The sequence below is a fragment of the Netta rufina genome (assembly GCF_964035555.1).
Source record: "Netta rufina genome assembly, chromosome: 1".
NCBI lineage: Eukaryota > Metazoa > Chordata > Aves > Anseriformes > Anatidae > Netta > Netta rufina.
The window spans coordinates 63,097,529-63,124,745 of record NC_140123.1 but is presented as its reverse complement, the minus strand read 5'-3'; the positions used below and the strand labels follow the sequence as shown (position 1 = coordinate 63,124,745).

General features: G+C 43.8%; 1 protein-coding gene across 2 annotated transcripts in view; it reads left to right on the top strand.

Moving 5' to 3' along the window:
* Positions 1-2,591: 2,591 nt before the first annotated feature.
* The window catches only part of GRTP1 (growth hormone regulated TBC protein 1), a 31,046-nt gene continuing 6,420 nt past the window's right edge, over positions 2,592-27,217 (top strand). The window contains exons 1-5 of one of the 2 annotated variants that reach the window (XM_084291490.1): positions 2,592-2,718; positions 3,193-3,344; positions 8,850-9,008; positions 15,552-15,676; positions 18,674-18,770. In XM_084291490.1, coding sequence (XP_084147616.1) covers positions 2,681-2,718; positions 3,193-3,344; positions 8,850-9,008; positions 15,552-15,676; positions 18,674-18,770 — 571 coding nt within the window. In that variant the 5' untranslated portion in view covers positions 2,592-2,680. Of the gene's footprint in view, positions 2,719-3,192; positions 3,345-4,659; positions 4,706-8,849; positions 9,009-15,551; positions 15,677-18,673; positions 18,771-27,217 lie in introns of those variants that run through there. The other variant, XM_084291491.1, reaches the window with a different exon arrangement.

The window sequence follows — 27,217 nt, the reverse complement described above, 5'->3', positions numbered from 1 at the left end:
ATCCATAAGTATTGTAAAAATCCTGTTCTCTGAGATGTGTGTTAGTCTTAGCTGTGGGGTAATTTTACCTATTTATCTTGTTACTTCCTTAAATAGTCTGGACAAGTCTGTTCTGTTAACTGAGTTCACAGCATCTCACAATGAATTGACATCAGCCATTTCGGCCATTGCTCTTTAGCTGCTAAAGAGATTCATGCAGTCCAGCACAGTATCATTATAAAATACTTCACACTCTGCTTTAATCCTCAGCCACGACTTGCTAACTACTTGCTATGCAGGAATCACTACTCATTCCATACTCTTAATTAATACTCTGTTAAATGCTCTTTACCACATGGGGTTTCCCTGCTGTGCTGGAGGTGATCTCTCAAGGTGAACTCATGCTCTCCCCTCAGCACTCTGTCCAAGGGATGAGACCCTCCCTAAGGATTGGCAAACCTCACATGTCCCCTCCAATGCTTCCGCATGTGCTATTTCTGAACAGGGCCTTTTAACTATTTTGTGAATAACTAGGCTTTTTTTTTAACTTCTCACCTGGATTTGGAAAAGCAGACCTGCTGGCCTTGCTGGGAATGGTGTTTCTCACATGTGGTGGTCGCAGATATGGCAGTGTTCCTCGCTAAAACACGGGGCAAGGGCAATGCAGGCAAGCAAAGCTGCGAATGCCGCAGCATGTGAAATACTACTCGGCTGTGTTTATCTGCCCTGCAGCGAGCAGAGCTAAATGCCTAGCCTTAAAGGGAAGTCCCTATTTTAAGGGCTTACTCTGGCGAGCAGCGAGGCGAGAATTTCTACCAAACGTGTTCACCATAATGTAAAAATTTCAGGGATAAGGATCTGGATGAAAGGGGTCAGGGGGAGGTACATTAGGTTAATTCCCCTTGTGCCAGGCACTAGTCAGGAAGGTGTTTCTCTGGGCTGCATGTCCCAAAACTGCCTTCCTGCACCGTCACTGCCCCTGTCAGCAGCTCCCTTGAAGCAGGGATCAAAAGTCACTGGTATCCTTCTCTGTGAAACAAAAACCAAGCACACACAGTTTGCAGATTTGAGACTTTATGAGTTTCTTTCTTTGGATGCCTTTAAAAAAAAAAAAAGCGTGATATGATCTGCCCAGAAGAGAGCAGCATTGACACCCTAGGAAGGACAACCAAGGTATTCTCTTGCCAGACAGGAGGCTGGTTCACCTTATCAGCCATTGATACTGAGATGAAAGATTCTTAATAGGAGCTACCTGAAGTTTGATGAGAGCCCTTTTGTGAAACCAGCATACCTCAGAGCACACCACAAAGGAACATCAGCACAGGAACTATGTAAAACATTTCAGGCTTGCTGATGTTAAAAACGCACCGTGGCACACACAAAGGCTGTCCTTGATGTGCTGCAGGTGTGCCCTTAGTTAATGGGAGACGTAACCTGTTGTTCATGGGGGATTTTTGACGGAACCACTTTAGAAGGAACGTGCACAGCACAGCCCGCACTTTGCAGACAAAGTACAACTAAGTGCTGCGGCTTGGGGATTTGGGGGAGGAAGCCGAGGGTCCCTTTTCCCTTTGGTGGGACAGCATCGCCTCCTAGTCCCAGCTTGATGGTGGCAGCTGACACAAACACAAAGCTCTGAGTTTTTTCCCTGTCGTAGAAGCCCAACTGCATCCACGTTGCTGTGTGGGTGCCTGCCTCTGATCCCACACAGAGGAGGCAGCTTTCTTGAGGAGTGTGCTGGGAAGGAACAACTGTTGATCTCCCTCCCGAAATCCCATCTGTTGTCTTCAGCAACTATGACTTGCTGGCTGGACTAGATAATGTTTCCCTGGCAGGAGCTGCAAGTTTCCAAGCGCTTGCTTGGTGCAAAGTCAGAACTTGATTAAAAAAGGACAAGCAGGAATATAATTTCCCTCTCTCCCGTCTGTTCTGTAGCACAGTACGAGGTACGCTGCCAGCAGCCAGACAGTGCAGGGTCTGTGTGAGTTTTGGGGTTTGTTCCATGCCTCAGAAAGGCGAGGAGCAGTATGCTAATGCTAGAGGCGGGCTCAGGAAACAGGGAAGCCTTTCTGGGCATTAATATTTGTGGTGTTATTACTCCGCATGTGTTTGACAATCGGCCGCTGTAGATTTAGTTTGAGGTGGAAACAAAGTCAGCAGAAGCTGAAGTTAAATGTATTTCGATGTAGCAAAGCACTGGCTGTGCCATGAGTTATTTGGGGAAATAAATGAGTTATTTGGGGAAATAAAGTTAAATGGAAGCCTGTATGGCAGCCTGAGGAGTTGGGGGAAAAAATGACTGACTTTTAATGAGGTATATATCCCCCTGAACCTAGTCCTGAGGAGCACTAGTGCCTGCAGGAGCCGAAGCACAGGGGCAGGGGGGCTCATGCCGGGACCTTCCCCCACAAGCAGCCCCCGGTGGGGACCCCGAAATGGCGGCTGCCCGCGGCGGCCCCTCCGGCCTCCGCAGGACGGGGTTTGCTCCGGGGCGCCCCGCTCGCCCTCTGGGGGTCCCCCAGCTCCATAGGGACCCCCGGCAGCCCCCGTTTTGTCACGGGCCCGGCCCCCAGCACGGGAGGGAGGCGGATCCGGGCGGCCGCCCCCGCCCCTCAGCCGGCGGAGCTCCGCATGGGGCGGCCGAGGCGGCGCTGCTCGGGCTGAGGAGAGCCCGGCCGGGGCTCCCTGCCGGAGGGGGCCGATGGCCGGGACAGAGGGCGGCCGGGACTGGGCGTACAGGTAGGCTGAAACTCCGTCCCTGGGGTGTGCAGGGAGAGGTTGGACCTAGTGCTCGGGGACATGGGGCAGGGGGTGACACTGGTGGTGGCAGGACCAGGTGATCCTGGAGGGCTCTTCCCACCCTGCTGGCGCTGTGTTAAGGAGAGAAATGCACCCCGGGCTTCCGTGCGGTCGTAATTTGGGTCGATTTTGCACACAGCAGAGCCTTTGCTCTAAAAATGCCTCGCTTCTAAAGCGAGCGAAATCTGTAAAACTGCCTGAACGGCGCGTGTGTAAGTTCATTTACTTCAGCAGCTTGGATACGCTGTGCAGCCTGTGTGAAGTAAGTGTTTGCTGGGAGGAGAGCTGCGTTTAGAAATAGCAGCTGGAAGTTATTTAAAGCATAATTAACTTTTTTTTTTTTTTTTCCTCACTTGAAGGTATGTAGAAGCAGTTGTACAAGAATTCTTATACTTCTTTTTGTTTATTTTATAGGGTTGATCCATATGGATTTGAAAGGCCAGACGACTTTGATTACGCATCCTATGAAGCTTTCTTTTCCAGGTACCTAGTGGTACTCACAAGGCGAGCGATAAAATGGTCCAAGCTCCTAAAGGGGAAAAACAGCATACAGAAGAGTCTAAAAGGTGAGCTGTACGTTTACTTAAAAGTAAAAGAGCATTATGTTGGAACCGGTATACATCATATTCAGTTCATGTGGGTTTTTGAATGTTGAATTTTATTTTCCTCTTCAAATGAAAAATATTATTGGGAGGATCATTGATTTGATTTAAAGCTTACAAAGGAGTAATCCTTCTTTGGCATACACTGTAATATTTTATTACATCTGTAACCCAGAGATTATGGCCAGTGGCACTTCCAGGTGCTGCTGTACAGCTGTTATATTGCTCTGTGCACTCTCTGAAAAGACGTGTGATGATGCAGGAGGCACTGTCTTTAGCCTCTCTCCTTGGCAGTTTATTGATTGCTGAAATTTTCTAGTTCATTTTATCCTCCTTTTGTAAAACGATGTTCACCTTGCTGCTAGAAAGGTGTGTACAGAGAACTAAAACTTAGCGCCTTACAGAGCAAAGAAAGCAAAAATTCATGCGGGAGCTAACACAGCATTGGAGAACATGCTGATGGAACAGTTCACGGCCAGTTCAGAAAGGAAGAAAGCCTCTAATAATGTTTCATTTTACAAGAGAGATGATGGGGAGAAATAAGTACATGGAGGGAATCAGAAGGGGACAGGGTGTTGTCAGACTGAAGGTCACCCCCCCTCCCTTCCTCTGGATTAGTTATTTTTCCATATAGGCATCATTTTTTCCCTTTGCTCTCAATTATGTTATTCAGCTTGCTTTCTTTTAGGAAACCTTTTGGAGTTCCCTGTAACTATATTAAAGAAAAAGTGAGCAAAACAACCCAAAAGTTCATGCACTGGCTGTAACACAGCTGAATATTCAAAGCTCTGCTTCAGGTGTGGACCTTGAGTGCTAATTCTGGCTGTTTGTTTTTTTTTTCCCTTGGCACCAGGAATGGAATGATAACAAGTGAGACATTTTCAGTGGAACAATGTATTTAGTGGAAGGATGTCAGTTTTGTGGCCGAGGAACACCAGAAAATGTAGGTTTGAGCTATAGTTGCTAGATCATATGCTGCTAACTAGAAAGTAACTACTGATACTCTCTTATTTTTCTTCCAGAGATAAAGAAGATACTGTTTAGGGTGTACATTTTTAATATAGTAGTAATTATGCAGTATTCTGAGTTATTTTGAGGTTCTGAGTTATTTGCAGTATTCAGAGGATTTTGAGTTTCTGCAGAATTTAGGGTTCTAGTTGTGGAAAAAATAATCTTGGGTTTTAATTCATTTCCTTATTTTCTTAAAATGGGTGAACCATGACAGGTGAAACCTTTAGTAATTTGCACGAGGTGCTCACATCTCTCTGCTCTTGTGTAGCCTGTTCCAGCCTCACAGATGCAGAACGTTCCTGTGATGCAGCAGTGTGTGTGCCTTTCGTCTTATTTCAGAGCTGAAACTTTGACTAATTCTCTCAGCTTGTCCACTAAGCTTCAGTACCAATAGTGGTGCTGCCCTTCTAGCCACGTAATGATAACAACCATTACTGTCATGTTTATCTTCCCTAACAGGCTAATGTGTTGTATTTTTAAAAAAGTCTGCTGCAGTTTGTGAAAAATGGGGTAAAGTAGATCCATTGAGTGGGTGCAGGCAGCAGCTTTGGCTGTAGAAGCCCTTGCAGGCTGGCATATCATCTTTGATGCTAGTTTTTGTTAAAGGTACTCAAATATGTGTTCTCATGCATATGTGTAATCTATAATGTGTAATTATAAGGAGAGCGACTGGAGTTAAGTAGCGTTGAGGAAGTGTAAATTTGAAGTCGTTACACTAAGCCGCCCTCATTACCGTCAGCTGATTCCTCAGCGGAGGAGAGCAGCAGATTAACCTGTACAACTACTGATTGAAATGCTTCCCCTCTGATACCATGTATTTAGATCGAAGCCTGTCAGTTCTGTGAAGCACAGAATTATTTACCTAAGTAGTGGCTTCGTTGTGTGTTTTATCCTACAAGATGATCCTGCAGGGCCTTGGGGAGCAGAAGGTCTGATTTGTGGGGTGCTTGCTGCCTGGTGAGGCTCTCCACAGAATTACGAAATCACCCAGGTTGGAAGAGACCTCAAGATCACCGAGTCCAACCCTGACCTAACACTAACAGTCCTCCACTAAACCATATCGCTGAGCTCTACATCTAAACGTCTTTTCAAGACCTCCAGGGATGGGGACTCCACCGCTTCCCTGGCTCCAGCACCTGGCTTCCTTGCTCAGGAGCTCAAAAAAAGCTTTAAAAGGCGCCCTGCTGTGTCTAGCAGGGGGAGAGGCGCTGTACGTGTGACACCTCTGTGGCTCCACACCCATTTCTCCCCACACAATGAGGAGCTCAGCGTTGCTGGCCAGGAAGAAGTGATGACCTGTGCTAATTTTCCAGTTTGGAAATGTGGCGTGTTCACGTGCTGCTCAAGTTAGCCTCATGCCCATGTGCGGTATGGACACATGTAATTCTGTCCTACTGCAAAGAAAACTAATTAGGCTACATTTTAACGAGGGTAATTAAGCGGTGTATCCTGTTGTTCTGGATCAGAGCCTTCCGGCAGGGCAGGGCATGGGAGTTTTGGCTGGTAGTTCCTTTTGCTCCTTCTCCAGCCTCTTCCTTTGTGCTATTTTGTGGTGTTCTGTTTCCCTTTCTACCCTCGTTATCAATGCTGTCTCCTCTGCACATGAGAAATTCCAGTTGGCACTCGGTCGCTTACCTCCTCTCTCTCTCACAGGATCCCAGTAACAAAGGTAGAATTACTGCTTTCATCCACTTGGCTGCTGTCTTTATTGGGACCAAAAGACAACTGCAGGCAGGCAACAAACACTCTGAGATAATTACCCAAAGGAGCTTAACTCTGACCAAAAGTGTGCTGTGTAAGAGAATCGGGCAGCAGAAGGCACTCTCTGGTCTTTGAGGCTGGTAAAATCCAGTGAAAGGTGAAAGTGGTTGTCGCAGGAGCACAGCTGGTCCTCAACAGATGTTGGAGGAAGGAAGGAGCTTCTTGGAAAGTCAGTTTGTACGTTTGACAGGAACTTGAGTGCTCGCAGCACAGGTCTGCTTTGTTTCTTCGATGTATGCATAAAACAAAACCTTCAGCTCCTTGTTGGGATGCTGTTCTCAGCTCTGCCGTAGAGTTTTTTCCAGGGTCTGAGTTACTTTCCTCAGCATTTAATCGGAATTGTTATGTGCAGGTGTTTTTCAAAACCACACTCTTCTAAAATTTTAGACACGATGATTTTTGTTTTTAAATGGCATTTTCCTGAGTAACTTGGTCTGCCCATGGTGTAGAGTGAAACAACATTAAGGGGAAGGGGAAAAGGTAAACACAACTTTAACTTGAGGCAAAAACCTTTGCCTCACAGAATTAACCTTTGCCTCACAGAATTAACACAGAATTTTCATATTCTGTGTTAAACAGCTTGCTTAAAGACTGATGCTTCGTGTTTCATCTATGAACGGAGGCAAAACTTTGATGTACAGATATTTCTTTATCACATACTCCGAAACTTAGACTGTTGAAGGCTTGGTGGTTTGGAGCAGTGCTGCTTTTGAGATCAAGCCTCTGGTGTACAGTTGGAGTCTGATGCGTGCTCGAAGACACATGCACAATCCGGCTTCATCTGTGAAAGCTTCTTAAACCCGACAGTGGGAGGATGTTCTGCTGTGTGGGATGTTGTTGTGGGTTTTTTATTTCCTGAAGATAATGTGGAAGCACCCGGGGCGATAGGAGCCTCTGGCTGCCTATTGTCATGTGAATGATGACACTGAGGAATAATGAGTGTGTTGGGCGCTGCAGGGCTGCTTTCCCCTTGTGCCAATGTCAAAGGCCTGTCCCCACTTCCCTGAGCGTATTGTTGTTGGATGTGGTTGCTGGCTGTGCTTTCAGGATTGATAGTTGTACCAGGAAAAAAAAATAAATCCCAATTTGTGTGTTAAAATATGATAATCCGGTGATTTTTACCCACTAAGTATTCTTCTAGGAGCAGAATGGGGCTGCTTCCTCAGCTGCGTTCCTGCGCTTGCTGTGCCCATCTCTAGGATTTATTGAGCAGCGGAGTTCAAAATCTTGTAAAAAAAGATGAAGTGGGGATTATCAAACAGAAATGAGTAAATTATCTCCAGTCTGCCTAGAATAAGGTTGCGGTTGAAGTTACTTTACAGCTGGAACAAGAGAGGCTGTTACCCATGGCATAAATCCTCATGGGAACGCTAAATAAAAACTGTACCCTGAAGGCCAGGTGCTTATTGCAAATGTGAAGGGTAGGAACGTTTTTTTGAGAGAAAGTGCCAGATTTTAGGTGGGCGGAATGCCCATTAGAGATGCACAGATCTCTCCGTTGACATTGGGAAGGCAGTTTTGGCTCCTAAAGCATAGGCAGCTAAAAAGAGGTGGAAGCGAGGCATGTAGAAGGTCGCTGGCTGAGTTGCTGTAAACTCATTTCGTTCTGCTGTTTTTAAGGCCAATTGCCTTTAATTCAGACACCGTTTATCTTGAGTTACAAACCTACAGAACTGGATAAAACCAGGTTATGTATTGATATTTTGTGCAACAACCAAGAATTCTCCACTCTCATCCGAGTCCCGTTGAATTTGGAGAAGAGAAGCTGCAGCTTTAATGAAGTGTCATTCATTTAGTAGTAAATGTCTGATTCCTTTGTCACTTTCTTCTCCCTGGAAAAAGCAGAAGGATCTCAAGTGTTTGGCTGTCTTTTGGGGTCAGAAGGGGTAGTGCTGATGTAGGATTACGTACCGATGAGCAGCATTGGTTCCCTTATTAATATCTTTCATTCCATTCCCAGGAGGAAGCTGCTTTGGCTGTTATTAGCCTGATGCTCCTTCCTGCAATCTTGCATCCTAGTTATTCACACTGAATCATCTGCTTAAAAAAATAAATAAAAAAAAAAAATAAGGCTAGGATGCAGGAGATAACAGCTATTTTAGATCTGAAAAGATTTCCCCAGTTATTCTGGGACAAACCGTCTGCTGCTCTCTGACATTTCCATCCCTTCTAAATGAGTTTAGGCAGTAGCCACGTGTTTCGTACTTCTGTGTCTGCGATGGTTGCAGTGGTTAGGTGCTAAGCTGAAATCCCAGCATTAGGTTAACGCAGCCATTTATGCTAGAGCATAACCAAGCAAACAGTGGTAACGTGTCAGAGGCTGTTAGGGAAAGAAAAAAGTTGGTGCTTGTCTGAATGATAAAGGAGGAAGATCAAGGAGAAGCTTTTTGGTGTTCCTGTCTCAGAAAGTGGGAAGGATTCAAAGTCCTACTGAGGCAATAGAGGACTGAGAAAAGCATGGGTCTGGTGATCAGCATGGGGAGTTTGAGTGGCAAGTATTTAGGCAAGAATCAAAAATACACGGTAGCTGAGAAGAAAATGCTTATCCTATGTGGTGGTCTAGGGGAGAAAGCGTAATAATCTCTAGTCGATAGTTGTCCTGTGACTTACCAGCTTTCTGTTGCTTGTTCCAGAAGAAAAATGTATCTGGAAATGTTTTCAGAGCAAACCAACAAACAAAAGCTTCTTGTTTTGCAGTGAAGAGGTATATCAGGAAAGGCATCCCCAATGAACACCGGGCGTTGATCTGGATGATCGTGAGCGGGGCCCAAGCCAACATGGAGCAAAACCCTGGATACTACCACAGGCTGCTCGAAGGGGAGAAGAATGACAAGCTGGTCGAAGCAATCAAAACAGGTTATTGTCCTGATAATAAAACCTGTGTTTATCTACTGTCTTATGTCCTTAAATTGTTAGAGGTGAAGTTATGTCATGGAAAACTTGGGTTTCTGTAGTAGTGGTTTAAGTGCTGAATTAGCATGTAAATTAGATTAGCCATAAGCTCTTTAACAGCACAGATCTTTCCAGGTTCTTCATGTAGCCAAAAACATTAAGGAAGATTAGAAATTTTTTTGGAAAGGAACTGAGAACAAACTAGAAGGCGTTGTTATGTCATCTCCTAGGTGAATGATGAGTTCTAACTCTGTAGTGTGAGACCTGCCTTTGCATCTGTTTCTCCTTATTTCAGTCCCAAAAGGACCTGGAAGAGCAGCAGGAATGGTTGAAGACGTGGAGCAGTGTCTGCGTAAGGCAGATGAATTACGCTTGCATCTCAGCTCGAGGAAAGATTGCTAAGGAAAAAAGCTGCTGACAGACCTAAATGAATTATAAATGGTGTAGAGAGGGTGAATGGGGAACAGTTGTTAACTGAAGCAATTCGTTTCGTCTAGCAAGAACTAAGGACACTGGATGAACTTTGCCATGCTGTGGATTTAGAAGAGCGTATCACTGAATTGTGGTGCTTGTTGCTGGAGGGTGCTGCTGAGGTCAAAACCATGAACCGGTTCAAAAAAGAATTTAACAAGCCGAGGGGTGGGGAAGTCCACTCAGGAACTGGTGGTTTTACCGTGCTGGGCAGCTGAACACCACAACCGCTCTCTCACTCCCCCTCCTTAGAAGAGGAGGGGAAGAAGTAAAGGAAATAACAACTCACGGGTTGAGATAAGGATAATTTAATTAAAGGGAAAAAAATAATTATCAAGGAAAGGTTATTATTAATTAAACAATTTAAAGGAAAAAAAGAGAAAGGGGGAAAGGGAAAAAACAAAACAAGTAAAGGCTGTGTGGAAATGCAGAGGAAAGAAATTACCCTCTACTTCCCACAAATGAGCGATGCTTGACCACGTCCTTGAAGCAGGGCCTCAACGCACGTAGCTGGTGTTCGGGAGGACAGATTTTTTCACAACGAGAGCCCACCCCTCCCCTCCTCTTCCTTTTTCCACCTTTTATTGCGGGGTGTGACATCATCTGGTATGGAATATCCCTTTGGTTGGTTTAGGTCAGCTGCCCTAGTGATGTTTCTTTCTTGTTTTTTTGCCCACCCCCTAGGAGGGTTAGAGAGAGGCCCGATGCTGTGCCAGCACTGCTCAGCAGCAGACACAACACTGGTGTGATAACACTGCTGTTCCATATACAAATGCAGAGCACAGCCCTGTATGGGCTGCTGCAGGGAAAGTTAACATCCCAGCCAGACCCAGTACAGGCCGTTACAACGGTATGGATGTACCCCCTGATGCATGAAATCACTAAATGTAAGTCCTTGAAAGAAGGGAAGAAGAGGAGGGTGAATACCACTCCCCTACTAGTCCAGTTGCTTATTTGTACATTGACTAGTGGCCAAAAATAAGTGACAAAGTGTTAAACCACCCCAACCTTGCACTGGCCCTCTAGGTGTCTGAAAGAGACAGGGATGGGACAAGTGAGTAAAAGGTTGATGTAACTCGTATTTGTCCCCAAATTTTTCAACCTGTTGCAGCAGAGTTTTTGCGGAGAAGTTGTTGCTGCCTGGATTACCTGATTCCTGAGTTGAGAGGTAGGACTGTGCTTTGGACAAGCATGATGCTGAGGCTGTTATGTTAGAAAGGCAGGTGCAGTTACTGTTGTCTTTTTTTTTCATCTTAAAAAAGCCAGGTAGTTAAAGCTGGGATTTTACTGATTTTAGTTGGAATTGGGTAATCATTAGAACTCCTTTTGTTTTAGTTCCAATTTTCCCCTCCACAGCAGCACCGTGGGCTTTTGGGACTACACACCTTAGTAAGGCATTTTGAAAGACAAACTTTCATGTTCCTGCAAATGAAGACTAAACAGAAATCTCCAGGCTCATATCCTGCCTAGGGATAGACACAGCAGAGCTCTAACTTTATCTATACGGAGGGAAATGAGTTTCTGTAGCGGCCTAGAGAAGGAGCAAAGTGTATTCAGTGCAAAATTCAGAGCAAAATGTATAGTTGCTGCAAGCGGGAGATGCAAGCAATTTCTTTTCTGAAACTAGACCATAGCACAAGTGGTCATAGTGTGACAGCAGGAAGCTTTTCACACTGGTTATACAATGAATTAAAATATTTCTGCGGGGGAGGAAGAATAATGTCAGAAGCTGAAGATCTACTTCTGAATTACTGAGGAACTAAACTTTTGGAAGAGCAACTGCATGGATAGGTAAATCACAGAAGAGGAAACTAACAGGGAGCAAGTGAGACAAAGGGATGAAAGAAAATTGGGTTAGAGGGCGAAAAAATATGAAGAGGACCTCAGACTTCAGTGATAGATTTCCCTTCAGAAAGCAAGCAATGATGTGAACGTATGGGGGTTAGGAGAAAAGTACATTTTTAGACAGTTGTGCTGTATTTAGTCATATAGTCCGACTGTAGAGTAATAGCCCAACACAATACTTTACACCATACTTTAAAAACAAGAGAATAGTAACCATGCTTTTTTTGTTGTTGTTTTTGATGGGAAGGACTGGAGGGCAAGGCCAACTTAAGACTTTAAAATCCCTTGTAAAACATTTAAGAGCCAGTTACCTGTTTCTTTTACATGCCCAGAAGCTCCAAACAATTTTAATTTCCATTTGGAACTTATTTTCAACATGGAAATGTCTTCAATGGGGTGTAACTAAATTAAAAAATGCAGGGGGACTGTACAAAGAAATGGTCTAATTCTAAAGAAAAATCTGCTAAGTAATAACAATAAATCTAAACTATCCTTTGACCATTCTTCCTCTTCATCTCGTTGATTCTTAACTGTTGGGCTTTATTGCTGATTTTATGAAGCTTCCTTTTGGAACACTTTTGGGTTTTATTTTTGAAGAGAAATGTGGGAGAGAAAAGACTTCTTTAAACATAAAAATAAGACCTTAAAGAATGCAGGTCTCAAAATGTTGATGCCAGTTTTCATAGTTTAGGTTATGTACACATTTAGAAGGGAATATGTTTCTACAGAGCTTTGTTGTTCATGCCCTGTTGTGGTAAAGTTCAGTTGGACAAGTGGTGTTGGCCCAGTAGATGTGGCTGTCCTCTGATGCAAAGCCCGCCTGCTGGTTATTGAAAGGCCTGGGTGTAAGTTAATGTAGCTTCTTTGCAGTAAGTCCCTCTTCAACCAGGCCATTTTTAGTTAAGCATGTAGTGTGTGCAAGTCTTCCTGTGTACACGTGCAGCTAATATCCATGTTTCCACTTCTTTTTTCCCGTCTTAAATCTGCTCTCAGAGAGACACAAACAACATCACTTTTTGGCTCAGCTCTGGTCAGCAGCGGGGCCCTCACCTAACATGGGGCAGCTTCTAGATCCTTCTCACAGAAGCCACCCCTATGGCCCCCTGCTACCAAAACCTTGCCACATAAACCCACGACAGCATTTCATGAGGGGGAGCTGTATTGGTGACAAACATATCTGATATCTGAGAGTCCCCACGGCCTGTATGGCACCTCATGACTGCTGGCCTGAGGGCCTAGCTGTGTGGGTCGGGTAGCGGTTGTGGGATCCTTCGTAATAGGTTCAGAGCTGTAATTCAGACTATAGTAAGCTATAAAATCGACTCTACACTGCTCAAAGCATGAGTAAGTTTCTCTGAAGGGGGGTTGACCTATTTGTGGAGGTTAGGAACGTTCTCATGAGTTTTACATGGCGTTTAGCCATGGGGAAGAGCAGCGTCAGCTCTTTGGGCTCTGTGTTAAAGTTAAATCAGGTGGTGCCCAACTGCTACCTCGCTTCCTTGTCTGTCTGCCAAAACAGTTAAAGGAAGAACTGGAGAAGGAAAGTGTGTGGTGATACTTCCTCAGAATATTTTACCTACCTTCTCTCCAGTTCTGGTATCACCTTTTGGAGGCAAAAGGGACTGGAGTTTATGCAATAACCAAGACACAGGATGCTGCTTAATTGCAATTCCAGGCAGTGGTATTACTGTTCTCATCTCCTTTTGTAGAAAATCCTATCCCAGTTTGCTTTCTTCATTGCTGTAAGCTATTGAACTGTTACTTGAAGCTGGGTGATTCAGGCTTGATTTCTCTAGTCTTAGTTGATAGCAAACTTCAACTTAACTTTTAAAAATAAAAAAATTATTTTTTTACTGAGAACTAGAACAATTTCTAGTTCTCATTGTTACAAAGTAAACATTTACTACAAAGTAAAGCTTGAAGCTGAGTCCTGAATACCAATTATATCAAATTTAAAATACCTTTTACATATTTTACTTTTCCAAATCATTATCGATGACCTCCAGAATAATGAGATTAGGTTTTCACTGGAGTTTTTTAATGCTTGTACTTGACAAAAAATTAAAAAATGCCTGGAATCTATTCAGAACAGAAGCAAGTTACAGACTAGCAGTAGTGAAGAAGTGTGATCAAAATGGAGTACAGCGTGTTAATAAATAAATAAGTACTTGTGTGATCTACTGGGCATTGTGTCTGGGAGTGGGAGGCACATTGATACGAAGATATGTACAGAAAGGGTGGGGTAGCAAGCTGAAGAAGTCTGGCTTGTAGGCATGCCTGGCTTTGGAAGTACCCTAAATGTGAAAAGCACTAGAGTGATGCAAAAACACTAAACATCTTTTTGCTCCAGAAATAGCATCTACAGTTCTAATTGTGTGTGTTAAAATAAATACCTCTTCAACTGAGGCTAATGTGGATTCCTGCCTATGTTTGTCTTGCTGAATGCGAGGTGTAAATGCTGCAGTCCTGGGGAAGGAAAGAAGCAAGCCAATGCTCTTCTCATGCTTGCTGCACAGAGATGAATCAACAGGAGAAGAAAGCTGTTGGTTTAGTGTTTCACAGGAGCTTAACACCGCCAGTTCCCAGCATTGAAGGATCTGAAAAGAAAAATAATACCATTTTGGGATTTAATCGGAGTGTACTGCAAAGAAGTAGCTAGTCATTTCTCTGTGACTTTCTTCCTGGACCCATGTTCCTGTGCATAGCTTGAATCTCGTCAGCAGGTCTTCACACAACAAGATTGTCATGGTTTGGGGTTTATCTATCAGTAAAAAGCATTAACTTTGATTTCCTTGCTCAGTTTATTCTGGTGATTTTCTTTCCCCAAAACTGCAGTAGCTCGAGGTTGTGTTCCTTTGGCTGCTAACATCTGTCCAGAGGGAAGTAGGTGAGCGGAGAGCAGGTCAGCTCTGAGGTGTGGATTCTGCACAGGTTAGGGGGAAGAGCCACAGCTGAAATGTCACCATTCATCTTTTTCTTTTTTTTTTTTTTTTGAAAAGCCCAGCCTAAGTTTCAGTAAACAAGAAATTATTCCAATTATGCAAACACAGTGCTGCTCTTCCTACCAAGAGGAAAGACAGCACTTGGTTATCCTGTAACTGCCTGGCTGTTGCTCAAGTCCTTTTAAAAATTAGCTTTTTCCTTCAGCTTTTCTTCTAAGTCACATGAGCGGTGAGGTGAAATATTTTCTAACCCTCCCATTTCTGTAAATGATTTATTGACTTCAAAAGGAAGAAAGAGTGAGTAAAGTCTTTTTAATGCTTGTGATTTTCATGAAACTAATCACGATTTTGTGCGACTTTCTTCCTTGAGTTGCTTACAGCTCAAGTTTGTGTCAGAACTGTAGTAGGCTTCTTCCAGTATGGAAGACCTAAAAGAAAGCTAACCAAAATAACTTGTTTTATTAATGTCTCAAGGTTCAAAAATCTTCAAAGTAATGTTACTTTCAAATCATTTTTTTTTCCCCCGACTTGGACTTCTAAAAATCAGACGTGGAAGTGGATTAGTAACCTTGGCTTCCCTCTTTATAGAGTGAAGCAAGCTAAAAATTAACTCTGCCTGTTTTTCCAACAACCAAAGGGTGTTTGGGTGACTAGCTCAAACCTGCATGGTTTAGGCCTTTGTAAAGAGAGGTGAGTCCTGCTATTCACATCATAGGGAAAAAAAAAACAACTGTGATTCCAAGTAGACATGCTCAGTTACAGGAATGAGACTATTTCTTTTTAGTTGTTTGGGAATGCTTGGTTGAAGCCCCCTGAATGATAGGCCAACTGAAAGATCATTGGATTTGTTATGAGAATGTTTTCCTAGAGGTGTAGGTCATTTCATGCCACTCTGCTAGATAAATTTGGTATGAGTTCTTTTTTCTGGGTCTAAACGAGTGGTTTGCTTTCATTTAAGCTTTTGCAGTCAGGCCTTGAGTCCATTCTGCAGGAGAATTTCTTTAGTCCTGCTTGAAATCGTTTTCTGTACCCTAATAGGATTAGTCTTTCTAGGAATGGATTATCCTCAAGTGTAGATGCTCTTTTAGCCAAAACAGAGGTAAAGCTGGTTCTTGGTAAAATTCATCCACCAAAACTACAGTCTAATAAGGTTTCGGTTGTGCTTCAGGAAAGCTGTAAAAGTCTGCTTTGAAGACCAAGGAGGGAACAGCTCTTAATTTTGTTCTTTTTTTTTTTCCCTTTTGTCTAGACATGAATAGAACATTTCCAGATAACATAAAATTCCGCCAAACGGCCGATCCCTGCCTGCAGCACACGCTCTACAACGTATTGGTAGCGTATGGGCACCACAATAAAGCAGTAGGATATTGTCAGGTATGTAGTCACTGTGTTGTGTTTTTTTTTTTTGTTTGTTTGTTTGTTTTTTTTTCCCCTGTTTGTTTCTAAATGCTGCATTTCACTAGTGGTAATTGGTTTTGCCCATTTGAATGTGCACTTTCAGAAGCAGATCCACAAACAATTTCTGTTCTTAAAATGGCCCTGGGAGAGAAAAAAAATAATCACTTCAAGCATGTTCAGGTATCCTTGTGAGTTTCCCCAAGGTCTTTTTGTAGCTACTTCACTGTATTTGGTTTGATTCATGCTTTGGAGAGGAGAAAGAGAGCTTGTCTTTCCCTCTTCCTCCCTCCTGCCGTCTTTCCTGGAATAGTCCTTGGAGTGTAGGAGTCGTGATGAGATCTCAGTTGTCTTTGTTTTCACTGGAATGTTTTTCAAAACACAGGAAAACCAGTGCTCATGTGATATATCACCTAGGATTTGGGATAATTGGGTAAAGGGAAATGGTGGCATTTATTTGATGCTGTCTCCAAGTATAGACAGGCAGGTAGGAAGACAAATTGTTTGAATTTCACTTAGAAAGTCTTCCCTTTCTTCACCAAAGATGCAAGTGCTAAGCTGTATCTCATGCTAGGTGGGGAAGTTGGTACGGTATATACAATTATTCCAAAGTTTAGAAGATTATGAATTATATTTACTGAAGTTTGGAGAGTAGGAGACTAAGGAGGAGACTTAGAGAGGCTTAAAGCTAGACCAAAGTCACAAAAACAAATTATTTTTGTGTATACTGACCAGTTGTAATACAGAGATTATTTGAAACAGGAATAAAAGATGCCTGGATTTTCCATTTTGTTGTTCTCGGTATTATAAATTTATTAAGATGTGATGTTTAAAGTGTTGAGAACAACAGAAGGAATAGAACTGTGAATAGTCTGTTTTGCAAGGGTCAGGCCCTTATATCAAGGTAGAAACGTACCACTTCTGAACCATGCTGGCTTCTAAACAAAATAGATGTCCAGTTGTTGAAAAGTTTTGGTATATTGTTTAATCAGTGTGCTAATCTTTGCACATGGCATTATGAACATTGGAGATGAAAGGTAACTTAAGAAAAAAAAAAAAGTGATTTGTTTAGTTTTTCTCCTTTCTCCTCGCCTCTGGTGTCCTCACAGGATGAATGTTACTTTTTCTGGCTAAAAATAATTAGACCATAAACCAAAGGCCAGCAGCGTCTGCTTTCCAAGGCACGTTGTAAATCAGGGAATGTTTCAGGAAAGGATGTTTTCTACTAGCGAAGCAGCAGATTTTGTCCAGGTAGATATTGTGATGCCCGCTGCACTGTAGCGGAGACCCTGTAAACACTAGAAAATGGAGTAAAAAATGAGAACTTTAGTATTTTGCAGAGTTCTTTTTGGCATCTGAAGGCTCTTCAGGGGGCATTTTCACAATTCTACCACATTTGTAGTATTTGCTGCCAGTTAGCTCCCCATTTGGGAGTGTGTTGGGCTTCGCATGGTCATGCTGTGACAAGGCCATGGTACTGCCTAAAATCAAGAGCCCTGTGAATTTATGCTTAAGACTATTTTCCTGTGCGTGCCGTGTTCAATGCCAAGCAGGCTCTTGTCACCATAGATAGATGCAGTTCCTGAGCTGTCGGCCTCGAAACAAATCGTTGCCTCCCTAGCTAGAAGGCCGAGCACCGTGTAAGGCCACGCAAGGTCTGTCCGAGCTGTCTGAGTAACAAGTGCTGCGTGACTCAAAGCTGGAAAATGAAGCCCTGGGGAAGGTGCCACGTCCTAATATTTCCCTGTTGTGGGAGTGTTGCAAGGCCTTGTATGGTGGGATGGGCAAGTGAAATCTGCTGAATGCAAGAAATGAGATTTCAGCCGAGATAGGATCTTGTAGCTTCCAGAGGCTGTGAAGGGCCTCCTTGGTGGCCGTCATCTCTTCAGAGCCACAACTGGCAGCACTCAGGAGACCGAGAGACAATGCTGGAGAAGTCAAGCGTGGAAGGGGAGAGAACAGGGAGAAGGCCAAATAAAGGGATGGAACTGAAGAAGGCAGTGTAACCAACACCAGCTTTCATAGCCTGTAAATATTTAAAGATAATTTCCTGTTAGCTTAGGAAAACTTTCAGAGACACCTTTGGTAAATTGTCATGCTGGTGTGCTTGCTGTGATATTGCAGTTGTCATCTTGTTTACAATAGAAAAGATACACTTAAATGTTTTTTGTTTGTTTGTTTTCAAGATGAGGAGTCCAAAGAAAGCGAGCTACTATGCAAGTAAATCAGTAATACTGCTGTAACTTAGTGATATTATGGCAGGTACAAAAAAAAAGTGCCTCAGGCTGAGGCAATATGTTTATGGGGAATACCAGTTCACAACCTGTGTGTTCTCAATGCAGTCAGAACAGGCCAGTTATGGGTTGACTAAGCTTTCATAATTTTTTGGTAGCTCCCCCTCCCTCCTTCCTGCTGTTTCCCTTCCTTTTTACGCTGAAAGGCAGGAGCTGCAGTGGCCAGAGTCATTGCCCACCATGAGCAGTACCAGAGGTACTAGAGGAAGCAAATGATTTGTAGTCATTTGATGGGCTAAGCACCAACAGCTCATAAAAGCTGCAGCTTTTTACAAAGGAGTGTTTGGATCAGGCTCTCTCCTTCTGCAGCTGCGTGGTCCACCTGCAGGTGTGTTACGTTTGCATTGCATGTTCAGATCAGCTGTGTTTTGGTGCTGGTCAGAACAGTCAACAGTTAACACTGGGACAGGGCTTTGGGATTCTTTAAAAAGGGAAAATTGAATGTAAATTATACACTGCTAAGCTTTTTATTTTAATTTTCTCTCCTTGAGCTTTGATAATAATTCTCACCAGCTGTCCTCTTGCAGGTTTAACAGCTTACTGAAACAGCAGCCTTTATTACTAGACTGTACTTGATGTGCTCACTTTATATACCGTGGTAATTTAGCTCTTAATCAAAATAAATGAACTAGAAACTCTTAAGGTAAGTGTACGCATCTTAAAATTCTTCTTCCTTTTTCAGGGCATGAATTTCATAGCTGGATACCTGATTCTTATTACAAAGAATGAAGAAGAGTCCTTTTGGCTGCTAGATGCTCTTATTGGAAGAATATTGCCGGGTATGGTAAAAATTGAATTGGTTTTGTATGCTGGAGCTTGGCTTTTATTTTATCTTTGTGTTTTTGTTCGTTTTTAGAGTGTTTTCAGGTGTTAAAATGGGCTTGCATGGACTGAAGACTTTTTAGGGTCCTGGAAACACAGGACAAAGACACCACACACAGGCAAAAGTTGTCTGTTCTGTAGTCACAGCTTAGTCCCGATGGAGTGGTTTGCTTTTATGTTAATCTGCAGTCTCATTTCTCACTCCCTACTTGCACCTGTTAGGTAGGTGTCTTCCCACGCCAGTGTGGAGCTGGGGAACAGAGCTCAGAAGGTGTCTGGGATTTGGTGTTTCTGTTTGCAGGGATGTGATTTGAGGCACAGATGAAGCAGTAATCCCAGAGCGAAGGTGGGAGATGCACACAGACTGAGCACTCAGCCTGCAGCAGTGCTTCCCAGTGGCTTGGCAGGAGGCAGCACGAGCTTTCTTCAGAGACAGCTGGCAAGGTGGAGTGGGCTTCTGCTAGGGGGGATCCTCTGAGCAGGCACACCTTGGGCATTTCCACATACTGATGTTGCAGCAGGGCAGGCAAATGTCAAAATTCCTGGCTGTATGCAAAGTTCCCTTCAAAGCTCTTATAATCAAGTGTGATCTAGCCAGGTTGGTCGGTAGTCTCGAGGGAAATTCAGTGCACCCTACAATGCAGACAGCATTTACATCTGGTCGGCTCAGTAGCTCCCTAACTTTTCTTGCCTGGGTTTGCAGCAGGAGCTTCCACACTGAATTTTGCTTCATGTTCAACTGAATCTCACCACATGTGGAGTAGATCAAAACCAGAAGCAAACATCAGGCACAGCTGTGATTTATAATCCTGTGAAATACATTTGGGAACGTTCTTTCTTGGGATTTAATTCTAGAGGAAGAATGGCTTCATCGTGAATTCCCAAGAGTGTTGTGCATGGGATTGACTTACAGCTACAGACTCAGTGTGTATCACATTCAGAACAGGAGAGACTCCTTTTTCTATAAGGAGGCTGTGAAATTCGCTGTTGGCCCCGTTCTGCTTTTGAGCAGATGTCTATCCCAAGTGGCTGGAGGCTGAATCCAATGTTACAGCATCAGCTAAGTGCTGGTTGGAGGCATCAAGGTTGATATTTGTATTTCTGTTTCTTCCTGGTCTGGTTTAAGATTTAAAAAAAAAAAACAAACATTTTTCTTCCCTTTTGAAGAGAAGGGAAAGACTCTAAGAAAGATGAAGAGCTGAGGGAGTTTTTTCATGCTTTTGACCAGCTGTAAGAATTACCTTTTGCATTGAATTACACCATATAGGAGCTGAGTTTTTCCCTTGCACGTTAAGCAGCATGGTTGGACAGAGTTTGCAACTTGCAAGAGTGGGAACTGGCAACTGTGACGTGTTGAGTCAATCTGCAAATATTTGAGAAGTTGCAGCCTTGAAGCTTACTCTCAAGCTACAAGAATAGCCTGAAGAAACCAACTGTCTGCTGGTTTGTTCAGCCTTGAGAACGATAAGCTGTGCAAACAGGTAGGAGACAGCAGGCTGCCATGGGACCTGTCACTGGCTGAAAGCAGGGGATGTCTTCCCATTGGCATCACTTTTGGGGGGATAAGACCCTCAGTAAAAGGCACATTTGTTTGCAAACTGGTGTGTGGCACCTTCTGCTGATAATCTTGTTGGTAGTCCTACGTGTTTTTATTTGGGACAAAGGAGTAGATTCAGAATTTTTTTTGTTCATCTTGTGGGTCCCTTCCAGCTCAGGATAAATTCATAAATTTATCATTGCTTTTGGCAAGGAATTCACTTCAATGAGTTTGTTGTGAAGCCCTTCATATCCTTCTACGCATTGCTGGTATCTAAATGACAAAAGTTGCTCTTATTTTGCCCTCTTAGTCATTGCATTGATATTATGCTGGTAGCGTTGGTGTTGAGAAGAAATGGATAATGTGAAAGGCAATCACCGTGTACAAAGGAGATGTACGTTCACTTATATCCATGGCAATATTTTTTACTACCCTGTTTATAGATAGGCATTTACTACCCTGTAATGAGAGTCTTACTACAGACTTTGGCCTGGGTTCAGCACGTCCAGTCCAGCGGCATCCAGCTGAGGTACTGACGTTAGAAACACGCCCACTGGCAGTTCTGCTGCTGTCAGTGGTGAAGGGGATCAGAATTGCTAACCTGCCTGTGCCCCTTTCTCCTCCAAAATCAGCTTTAAGAGAGTTTGAGGTACCCCTTCCAGCTCAGGTTACCTCAGCAAGAGCCTGAGTTAGTAGGGTGAGTCTTCTATCTAGGGAAAATATTTGCACTGGGGAATGCAAGGCTTCATTGTCTCAAAGAAGCAGCAAGTTTTCTCTTTATTCTGCCAAAAAATTCACGTGACAGTTCTCTGTCATAACGGTGATGATTTCTCTACGTACATATTACTTTTTATCCCCACTGCCCTCTCAGCTCGTGCTTGAATTGTACGTTTATGAAATGCAGAGCATGATGGATAAAATAATCAGCATAGTTTCAAAGCCATTATGTATGTGAGAGAGAGAGGCAGACAGACTATATGCATAAAGAAACTGTCTCAGATACGTACTACCCTGGTGTTAATAGTGCAGGGTACAGCACATTTCAGTTTAAAGCCCTTCAATTACTTCTTGGGAAAGCAGAGAAGTGCTGTGTCCTCTCCAGGTCTTCAGAGGGAAAAGTAGCAGTCAGTTTCGCTGGGTGCCAACAGTTTAAGCCAATCTTTTTCCGTCAGTTTTATTCCTGTGGCTCTCTTCTTGATCTGTTTGCATTATGATCTACACCTTTTCCCCTTTCGCTGCGACAGATATGCCTCCAGGTCACGTCCTCGTTTTCCAAGTATCCCTGTGTCACTGCAGTTAAATTGGGGGCGATTTAGGACAGTGTGGAAATCCCTCTGCTCTCTGTGGTGCTGCTGTGAAAGCTTCCTTGCCCCTGCCCGCACATGTGTAATTCCACTCAACACCTGCATACTGGCAGGGTTTTTGGTCAGCAGGTGAACCAAATAAGCCAGAGATTGTGCCACCTATTGAAAAACGTAGTGTGTGACAGGTAAAGGATTAGAGCAGCTTTTGGGGGAAGTGACAGAGGGCTCCCCCAATCCACAGCTCTCCTCCCCAGTCTTACTGGTCTTTATCCCAGGGAGCGGGATGTGCCACAGGGTACGATGGAGGTGTGACTCCTCCACCCCCTGCCAGAAGGGGACAGCTGGTGATGGGACCACGTAAGTAGAAGTTTTTCTGTCTGAATCATCCCACTACGCCCAGATGGGGTTGGTGCAGCTCTAAGAGGGAGTCAGCAGAAGTTAAAGGGGTTTGCTGGCGTGTAGGGCTGTGTGTACACCCCGCATCTGGCTGAGCTCAGCACTGGGCAGCGCAGCTGAGCGGAGCCAGAAGGATTTGTGCTTCTGCTGAAGGCCAGCCCCATGCCTGTTGTGGCTGTCAGCTGCTCAGCTGGGGGTTTGGAGGGATTAGGGGCATATCTCCTTTAAACACACCGTGGGGGAATGCAGCTGTTTGTTTAACTGAAGTTTTGGGTGCTACCAAGATCCTTTTATTCCTGGGTCAGTCAAAACAGGCCGAGCTGGAGCAGACGGCGTTGCCCAGAAGAACCAGTATGGCTTCAGTTCAAGCTCAGAGAAAACGTGGCTTTGCTGTTTCTGTGTGGTATCTCTCTGCTGTTGCTGTTCTGCTCATAGCTTTACTTCTTGCTGAGAACATTTTTTGTTCTTGTGAGGAAATATATGAGGAAATACTGGGGGGTTGCTTTAGAAAGTAGCAGGTAGGAGGTAACGTATGACTGTGGTACTTTGGTATGTAATTTAAGGAGCATATTTGCCTTTCTTTTTTTTTTTTTTTTTTTTACATTTATGATTAAATGGTGAGTTTAAGAGAGGAAAAACTTGATGGTTTGAACTCACTTCAGCATGGCAGGCATTATATATATCAGTATATATATATATCTCGGAACATTTTTTTTTTTATTATTTTCACTTGTTTCACTGGGTTTGTATTACTAAGCTGCTTCAGTCAAACTCCTCTCTTGCAGTTTGGTCTCTGTTCCCTTCATAGCCTAAAAATGTGCACTTATTCCAGTTAGATTTTTTTTTTAACATGCTCAAAATGATATTTCCCCCCCCCTCTAGTGGGAGTATTGCTAGTGCCTTGTGCGGTGGCATTATTTCTCTCTTTTCACAGCTGGAAGTTTTTTATTTGAGAGAAGAAAACTGTAGGATCTCCTCTGCCTTTTTTTCTGGGTCGTTTTGAGCTGTGATTTTGGGAATGATGTACATGTATGTACTACTGTCCTCTTGTTGCTGACAGCTGTTTTCCTGCAGCTTATAGGCATTTATAGCACCTTTTGGCGAACTGTTTGCACACTATTCTCTGGGTATTTTTGTTAAATATCATCACATCTCTCTGCCTCCATCCCCAAGTAATCCAACCCTTTCACTACATTACTCCATTGTGCCCTGTGTGTTGACGTGGGACGACACCTTCCAGGTTAGTATTGGTAACAAATACCAGCTTGCTCTTCTTCTCCAGTGTTGTTAACATAAATCTTAAATCAAATTTAGCCTACAAGTCTTCCTCAAGGAGGCCCAGCAATGTTCCTTCAGCCTGGAATTGTTTTAGGTGACTTTTTGGGGAGTTTTTTTTCTTTAAACTTTCGGCGTAGTGCCTGGTTGTGTATCAGTTACTAAAATAAGGATTTTTGAATAACGAAAGAGTCACACAACTGGTAGACTGCCGTGGGCATTATCTGCGAGAACAAAAGGTGCAGTGCAAGATATTGCTTCGCTGTGTAGCTTAGCAACTGCTGGTTCAGGCACATGTCTGCGTCTTCAGATAAGTAATAACTAACACATCCCTGTTTTGAGCTGGCTGTGGTTCTCAGTTGTGTCAGCCGTAGACTCGCAGGTATTTTTGCAGAAGAGACTAGGCACAGGAAGAGGCACGAATATTTGAACTGAATTATAACATAATTGCTCGCCCAACTCTTGTGCATCCTTGTCTTTCCCTTGCTCAGTGTTAGGACATTCTTTCAAGTCCCATCACACAGACTTCAGGTTTCGAGGGACGAGTCACTTGAGAAATACAGAATGCTCTACTGCCTATGAAGTATTGCTATTCAGACTGCTTGCTTGTAGTTGCAAGTGAGCGTGTATTTGTTTCCTTCCTGAATTGAGCCGATGAGGTTGCTGTGGTTGTTCAGTCTGGAGAAGAGGCGGCTCAGGGGAGACCTCATTGCTCTTTGCAACTGCCTGAGGGGAAGGTGTGGGGAGCTGGTGGTCGGCCTCTTCTCACAGGTAAGCAGTGACAGGACCAGAGGGAATGGCCTCAGGTTGCAGCAGGGGAGGTTCAGGTTGGCAATGAGGAGCCATTTCTGCTCAGAAAGAGCAGTCAGGCACTGGGACGGGTTGCCCAGGGAGGTGGTGGAGTCACCGTCCCTGGGGATGTGCAAGGAGAGGCTGGGCCTGGTGCTTGGGGACATGGCTTAGTGGGTGACAGTGGTGGTAGGGGAGGGGGATGGTTGGACCAGATGCTCTTGGAGGGCTTTTCCAGCCTTAATGATTCTGTGGTCACATCCACCATGAGGAGAGAGGAACGCTTGGCTGCTAGGCTGGATAAATAGGAGCTCTGAAGTACGAGACTGACACATTCTACTGTTAGTCAGCAGCCACGATGAAAGGATTCATCTTTGAACATTAGAGGTCAGTTGTATTTATCCAGGAATTAAGCATGCAGTGTCCTGATAAGCTGAAGGTGGAACGCAGGGGTCATCGTGTGTGTATATTTAGAAACCTTGATAAGCCTGAAATGCTTATTACTAACAAATCTGAACTGCTGTGGGAGACTTGAGCAAGCAGGAAACGAGTAACTGAGGTTTTTCTGCTTTTACATGATAAGTATGCTTATGCTTTTGGAATAATTTTATTTCCTATATGCATCTTATTCCTTGTAATTCATAAGCCTCGTCAATAAAAATAATGCTCAATATTTAGCATTTGGGCTTTAGGTAGCTGGGTAGAAGTCCGACAGTTTTGTCTAAACCACAGGTTTCTTGTGTATGACCAGATGTACATGTTCTCAGCCTTACTTCTGTGTGGGGACGTGCTACATTTTGGCTACCCACCAGAAGAACCCTTAGTGTTTTAAAATGCTCAAGAGGATTGCATTATTCCTCAGCCTGGCTGTATTTACACCGTGGAAGCAGGACCTAAATGATTTATTCCATCCAAAAAGTCGAGCCCATCTCTTTCCTGCTGGCAGGCAAGCCCTGTATTAATAGAATTTAATTATGTTAAACCTTGAGTTATCTTTAATAGTCCTTCCGTGGCCCTACTCTGAGAGGGGACTGCAGCCTTCGGCTATCTGTGCCAGCCGTGCTGTTTGCCTCTTTGTCTCCCCAGTCGATCAAAGTTTCAAATCCCTTTCAAAAGCCACTGGCACAATAAAGTTTTCAAATGAAATCTTAATTTGGTTAGGTCCGATTAAAGGCAGAACCGCCTGGCTGCTGATAAAGCAGGAAGGTAGGTAGCAGTGGAAATAAAGGAGCAGGGGGTTGGGGGAAGGAGGTCCTTTTTTACATTTTTTTGGATGTGTAAAAGCCAAGCCTTAATGCACAGCAGTTCCTTAAATTTAGTGCCTTATGTTTTATCCAAATAGTCGTGTTGGTGGGGTGTTTTGGTTGCTTGTTTTCAGCTCGTGGTTTTCCTTGTGAAAGCATTAATGTGCACGTGTAGTGTTGAACCACTGTTGTTTTGACAGAGCTGTCTACGTATTGATTAAAGGGATTGTGCTGTTTTAACTCTGTGATTAAAGCAGCAGAAGCAAAGCTGGCGAATAGCTCATTTCATTCCTCACAGCATATATTTTTGACCTTCTAATGGTCAGCAGGGGCTCTGCGTGTTCATTTTCGATGATGCAGCCTTCCCGGACATCTTATTTGGACAGCAAAAAGCATAATATAAATGCTGACAAATGCAAATTGGGGTTGTGGGTGCTTGTTGTAGATCCTAAGACACAGTTTTGCATTTCAGCTTGTAAATTCCTCGAAAATGGATTAGCTGGAGTAGACAAATACACGTGTTAGATGCCAAGGCTCGTGGAGTGAGGTTTGTAAGTGGCCTTGCTGGACAAGAAGCCAGCTGAGCAAACAGCAGCATTGCTGCCCGTGCCCCCTGCTGCAGGCTTGGGGCTGTGAAAGGCCCCAAATTTGGTTGGAAGAGAGACCCTACCACTGCTAGTAGCGTCTTTGAGCTGTGAATTATAAAACCACAGAAAGGTTTGGGTTGGAAGAGACCTCAAAGCCCACCCAGTTCCACCCCCTGCCATGGGCAGGGACACCTCCCACCAGAGCAGGCTGCCCAAAGCCCCATCCAGCCTGGCCTTGAGCACCTCCAGGGATGGGGCAGCCACAGCTTCTCTGGGCAAATCACTTTTTAATCTGAATGTGCCTCATTCTAACCGGTAGCTACTGCTACTTGTGAAGACTTTTTCCTCTGTCGAAAAGCCCATAATGTCTGGGGTGTTTCCTCTGTGAAGCAGTCGAGTTTGCTTTTCATATTTCTTGGATAAACTCTCTAAACAGAGAAGTTCCTTACACAGCTCAGTTTCTGTGAGTAGTGTTTATAACCCTTTGTTTCTCATCCCCGCCAGTCCATCAGCTTCCTGCCTTAAATATCAGAGCTGCTGCAGTGTTCTGACTTCAGTTTGGTTCGTGTCACATACAGAGATAACACACTCTCTTCTTCAGCACTGAATACATCCAAGGATTACTTTAGCTTTTCCTGAACTAAGACCTGCTTATTCAGGATTTATTGTATTTGTAACTTAAGATGTTGGGGAAAAAAATATTTTTAAATTGCTCAGCTACTGCGAGCTTTGATATTATTTCAAAATACAGTGAAAAGCATCAGCTACATTGAGAATATGTTTATGGAGGGACGTGTGCTTTGGGAGTAAAGGAGAAACCATAGGGAGAAACTCATGTGCAGTGCCCAACAGTACCTGTTGTCTCCCTAAATGTTTAAAAACTGATGGCCTGTTTAATTTTAGAGATGCTTGGGAAATATTACCTTGTTTTTTCATGTGTTTTACGTTCAGAAGACTGAAATGCAATACTAAATTTTCAGCTTATGGCTGGGGGAGAGGTACGCCTCTTCTCCCATTTGCACCTCTTGCAGGTTTAGTAGGACCTGTCGCTTCAAGATTAAAATTAATACACGTTAGCTTCCTCAGGCTTGAAGTAAGAGGATTGTGGATCTCATGCTGTTCAGACTGAGGTGTTGGATTGGTTTCCTTCTCCAAATACCAGGCTGGAGCCACATGTGCCTGTTCAGCTTTCTATTTAAGCCTCCTGCTTCTGTCCAAGTCTTTTAAGCGAGGGAGTTCCCGTGGCGTGACTGCAGCATTGTTGTGAAGAGC